General features: G+C 52.6%; 1 protein-coding gene across 1 annotated transcript in view; it reads right to left on the bottom strand.

Moving 5' to 3' along the window:
- man2c1 (mannosidase, alpha, class 2C, member 1) overlaps positions 1-4002 on the bottom strand; it is an 89705-nt gene extending 85703 nt beyond the window's left edge. Inside the window, exon 1 of the mRNA XM_048520695.2 lies at positions 3890-4002. Within this exon, the coding sequence (XP_048376652.1) occupies positions 3890-3987 (98 nt within the window). The 5' untranslated portion in view covers positions 3988-4002. The remainder of the gene's footprint in view (positions 1-3889) is intronic.
- Between the last annotated feature and the right edge of the window lie 1737 nt (positions 4003-5739).

The raw sequence follows: 5739 nt of genomic DNA, 5'->3' as shown, positions 1-5739 counted from the left end.
CTTTAGGGAGGGATGTGTGTGTGTGTGTGTGTTGGGGGGTGGTATCTGTCCCTTTAGGGAGGGATGTGTGTCTGTGTGTGCAGGGTGTATCTGTCCCTTTAGGGAGGGATGTGTGTGTCTGTGTATTGAGGGGGGGGCTATCTGTGCCATTAGAGAGGGGTGTGTGTGTGTGTGTGTGTGTGTGTGGAGGGTATCTGTCCCTTTAGGGAGGGATGTGTGTGTGTGTGGGGGTATCTGTCCTTTTTGGGAGGGGTGTGTGTGTGTGTGTGTGTGCGCGCGTGCGTGTGTGTGGCGGGGGTATCTGTCGCTTTCGGGAGGGATGTGTGTGTGTGTGTGTTGGGGGGGATCTGTCCCTTCAGGGAGGGATGTATGTGTGGAGGGGGCATCTGTCCCTTTAGGGAGGGATGTGTGTTTGTGTGGGGGTGGGGTATCTGTCCCTTTAGGGAGGGATGAGTGTCTATGTGTGGGGGGGGGGGCGTATCTGTCCCTTTAGGGAGGGATGTGTGTGTGGAGGGGGTATCTGTCCCTTTAGGGAGGGATGTGTGTGTGTGTGGGGGGGGTATCTGTCCCTTTAGGGAGGGATATGTGTGTGTGGGGGGTGGTATCTGTCCCTTTAGGGAGGGATATGTGTCTATGTGTGGGGGGGCGTATCTGTCCCTTTAGGGAGGGATGTATGTGTGTGTGTGGTGGGGGGGGGGTATCTTTCCCTTTAAGGAGGGATGTGTGTGTGTGTGTGTGTGGGGGGGGGGTATCTGTCCCTTTATGGAGGCATGTGTGTGTGGGGTGTGGGTGGTATCTGTCCCTTTAGGGAGGCATGTGTGTGTGGGGGGGGGGGTATCTGTCCCTTTAGGGAGGGATGTGTGTGTGTGGAGAGGAGTATCTGTCCCTTTAGGGAGGGACGCGTGTGTGTGTGCGGGGGTACCTGTCCCTTTAGGGAGGGATGTGTGTGTTTGGGGAGGAGTATCTGTCCCTTTAGGGAGGGACGTGTGTGTGTGTGCGGGGGTATCTGTCCCTTTAGGGAGGGATGTGTCTGTGTGTGGGGGGGGGATCTGTCCCTTGAGGGAGGGATGTGTCTGTGGGGAGGTATCTGTGCCTTTAGGGAGGGATATGTGTGTGTGGGGGTTGGTGTATCTGTCCCTTTAGGGAGGCGTGTGTGAGAGTCGGGGGGGGGGGGGTGTATCTGTCCCTTTAGGGAGGGGTGTGTGTGTGTGTGTGTGTGTGTGTGTGTGTGTGGGGAGGGGGGTATCTGTCCCTTTAGGGAGGCATGTGTGTGTGGGGGGGGGTATCTGTCCCTTTAGGGAGGGATGAGTATCTATGTGTGGGCGGGGGGCGTATCTGTCCCTTTAGGGAGGGATGTGTGTGTGGAGGGGGTATCTGTCCCTTTAGGGAGGGATGTGTGTCTGTGTGTGCAGGGGGTATCTGTCCCTTTAGGGAGGGATGTGTGTGTCTGTGTGTTGAGGGGGGAGCTATCTGTGCCATCAGAGAGGGGTGTTTGTGTGTGTGTGTGTGTGTGTGTATGTGTGTGTGTGTGTGGGGGGGGTATCTGTCCCTTTATGGAGGCATGTGTGTGTGTGGGGAGGAGTATCTGTCCCTTTAGGGAGGGACGTGTGTGTGTGTGCGGGGGTATCTGTCCCTTTAGGGAGGGATGTGTCTGTGTGTGTGGAGGGTATCTGTCCCTTTAGGGAGGGATGTATGTGTGTGTGGGGGTATCTGTCACTTTTGGGAGGGGTGTGTGTGTGTGTGTGTGCGTGCGCGTGCGCGTGCGTGTGTGGTGGGGGTATCTGTCGCTTTAGGGAGGGATGTGTGTGTGTGTTGGGGGGGATCTGTCCCTTCAGGGAGGGATGTATGTGTGGAGGGGGCATCTGTCCCTTTCGGGAGGGATGTGTGTTTGTGTGGGGGTTGGGTATCTGTCCCTTTAGGGAGGGATGAGTGTCTATGTGTGGCGGGGGGACATATCTGTCCCTTTAGGGAGGGATGTGTGTGGAGGGGGTATCTGTCCCTTTAGGGAGGGATGTGTGTGTGTGTGGGGGGTGGTATCTGTCCCTTTAGGGAGGGATATGTGTCTATGTGTGGGGGGGGCGTATCTGTCCCTTTAGGGAGGGATGTATGTGTGTGTGTGTGTGGGTGAGGTATCTGTCCCTTTAAGGAGGGATGTGTATGTGTGTGTGTTGGGGGGTGGTATCTGTCCCTTTAGGGAGGGATGTGTGTCTGTGTGTGCAGGGGGTATCTGTCCCTTTAGGGAGGGATGTGTGTGTCTGTGTATTGAGGGGGGGGGCTATATGTGCCATTAGAGAGGGGTGAGTGTGTGTGTGTGTGTGTGTGTGTGTGTGTGTGTGTGGGGGGTATCTGTCCCTTTAGGGTGGCATGTGTGTGTGGGGGGGGTATCTGTCCCTTTAGGGAGGGATGTGTGTGTCTGGGGGTGTATCTGTCCCTTTAGGGAGGGATGTGTGTGTGTGGGGAGGAGTATCTGTCCCTTTAGGGAGGGACGTGTGTGTGTGGGGAGGAGTATCTGTCCCTTTAGGGAGGGACGTGTGTGTGTGTGCGGGGGTATCTGTCCCTTTAGGGAGCGATGTGTCTGTATATGGGGGGGGGATCTGTCCCTTTAGGGAGGGATGTGTCTGTGGGGAGGTATCTGTGCCTTTAGGGAGGGATGTGTGTGTGTGGGGTTTGGTGTATCTGTCCCTTTAGGGAGGCGTGTGTGAGAGTCGGGGGGGTGTTGTATCTGTCCCTTTAGGGAGGGATGTGTGTGTGTGTGTGTGTGGGGGTATCTGTCCCTTTCGGGAGGCGTGTGTGTGTGTGGGGGCGTATCTGTCCCTTTAGGGAGGGATGTGTGTGTGGAGGGGGTATCTGTCCCTTTAGGGAGGGATGTGTGTGTGTGTGTATGTGGGGGGGGGTATCTGTCCCTTTAGGGAGGGATATGTGTGTGTGGGGGGTGGTATCTGTCCCTTTAGGGAGGGATATGTGTCTGTGTGTGGGGGGGGGCGTATCTGTCCCTTTAGGGAGGGACGCGTGTGTGTGTGCGGGGGTACCTGTCCCTTTAGGGAGGGATGTGTGTGTGTGGGGAGGAGTATCTGTCCCTTTAGGGAGGGATGTGTCTGTGTGTGGGGGGGGGATCTGTCCCTTGAGGGAGGAATGTGTCTGTGGGGAGGTATCTGTGCCTTTAGGGAGGGATATGTGTGTGTGGGGGTTGGTGTATCTGTCCCTTTAGGGAGGCGTGTGTGAGAGTCGGGGGGGGGTGTATCTGTCCCTTTAGGGAGGGGTGGTATCTGTCCCTTTAGGGAGGGATATGTGTCTGTGTGTGGGGGGGGGCGTATCTGTCCCTTTAGGGAGGGATGTATGTGTGTGTGTGGTGGGGGGGGGGTATCTTTCCCTTTAAGGAGGGATGTGTGTGTGTGGGGGGGGGTGATCTGTCCCTTTAGGGAGGGATGTGTCTGTGGGGAGGTATCTGTGCCTTTAGGGAGGGATGTATGTGTGTGTGTGGTGGGGGGGGGTATCTTTCCCTTTAAGGAGGGATGTGTGTGTGTGGGGGGGGGGTGATCTGTCCCTTTAGGGAGGAATGTGTGTGTGGGGTGGTCTCTGTCCCTTTAGGGAGGGATATGTATGTGGGGGGGGGGTATCTGTCCTTTTAGGGAGGGTTGTGTGCGTGGGGGGGGGGGCGTATTTGTGCCTTTAGGGAGGGGTGTGTGTGTGGGGGGGGGTATCCCTTTAGAGAGGGATGTGTGTGGCGGGGGGGTCTATCTGAGGAAGTTGCGCCTGACTGTCTGATTCGTGTATTTTTGGGGGCGGGCCGGTTGACCTGATCGTGGATTCGGTCCTTTCATCTGTTCCTGTCCCGGTCCAGTTTGTCTCCCCGCGGGGTGGGGTTGGGGGGGCGGCTGTGTTCACTCACCGGCCCCGCAGGTTAATGTCGGTGAAATATTCGGCGGAGACGAATTTCTCGGCTCTTTCCAGGGTCGCCCGGCGGTTCTTCAGAACCAAACTGGCCATAGTGCCCCGCTTCTAAACGTCTCCCCAAACCCAACTTCATAGCCACACCTGACACTTGGTTCCGGCCCGAAATGTTCCTGCCGCTCAGGCTATTGCCAGCGTTGGCTCCACCACCAACATGACCATGTCCCACTCAAACTGAACCCCTGCCTTACTTGCAATCGCTGGCAATGAAACAACTAGGTTGTGTGAGATTTATTATCACCTTGTGCCATATTTTTACAACTGGCAACATGCTCAAGTACCCACACACTTGTGTCCAGGCAGTTCACGTCCTCACCATATTCTGTACTGAAACGATCCAAACCTGGCAATGACCTACCACCCAGCAGTCATACCAAAAAAAACGTTATGGTCAATTTTTAATAGGCCAAGTGAACTCCTATAAGCATGGGAGATCCAAAGCCATGGAAGGTGTGAACTGGACACCCTACAAAAGGTCTCTGTAAATGCTGTCAAATCCTACAATCCATGTGAAACAAGGTGTTATTATTTGTAAAGAGCTAGGAACTAATTGTAATGTGAATATACATTGCAGCGTTGCACATTTTACTGCAAGCTGGAACATCTGTAGGTTCAGACCACAGGTCACCTGCCACATACAGTGGGGCAAGAAATAAGATTTAAAAAAGAGGGCAGCCAAACACTGAAAAGCTTGCCACAAGCTTCAAAACAATATTGAATGGACTCTGGACAAGACTCAAAATGCACACAGCCAAGACATAATACATACCAAACACCAGAACCCCAAAAGATTTTAGTTCTTTGTTATGCACTATAGATTGTTTTGGTACAGTCCCATTGCAAACAAAGACTCATATGTTAGTTTCAGGAATGCAAAAACCCTGAATAAATACCTCATATGATCTAGCCATAGTTACATCAACAATCCACTACGTCCTTCCCTACCTCCTACATGCCCCACCGCCTTCCACAATCCCCCACAACCAGGGCAACCTTTGACAGAGATATTACTAGATTACTAAAATTCACAAAGGGGTCAGAACATGGAGACCTGCTGAGGGATGAGCAGTCACAAATACTGGACTATACAACCTATCAGTAAAGGACATGGAGGGTGAGGTGTGGCGGTTACCAACAAATTGGTTTACTTCTAACTCAGTTATTGTGGCGGTAGTCTTGGAAGAGCTTGGAAGCTTAGTAAGGCTGAGAGAAATTGCTTGAATCTAAGGACTTGCGAAGATTAGACTTAGCGCAGTAGTTTTGCTCTTCAAAGTCTCTCCATCATGTCATCTCTTATGTACTGACTGATTTAACTTGCTATCTACATATTTGTGTATTAACCCTTTACATTAACTTCTGTCCTAACTTTATAAAAGGCACAAATGATTATACAGATACTAGACATTAGGATAGCACCAATTTTATGTTTTGCCGAAATCTCCTGCATAATAGCAACCTGTTACTGGATATGAGATGAAGTCTTACAGTGGGTAGAAATGCGGCAGAAAAAGGGAACTTCCTGGTGTGGCTGACACTGCAATATCAAAAATAACTGAGTAGGATGTGTGGCTCACCATGATGTTACTTTTGATATCCCACCTTATGTTAAACAGACAGTCCGCTGCAGGCAGAGAAACACCGTCTGGTTTGTGTCTCTTCAATATTGCACCCAAGCATACCCAGACAGTGCCACGCCTCGCTCAGGGGATACATACACACAGAAGGTGATAACCTAGTGGTATTGTCACTGGACCATCAATCCAGAAACCCAGGTCCAAATCCTCCCAT

This window comes from Stegostoma tigrinum, chromosome 36, assembly GCF_030684315.1.
Source record: "Stegostoma tigrinum isolate sSteTig4 chromosome 36, sSteTig4.hap1, whole genome shotgun sequence".
NCBI lineage: Eukaryota > Metazoa > Chordata > Chondrichthyes > Orectolobiformes > Stegostomatidae > Stegostoma > Stegostoma tigrinum.
This window is presented reverse-complemented; position numbering and strand designations above follow the sequence as displayed.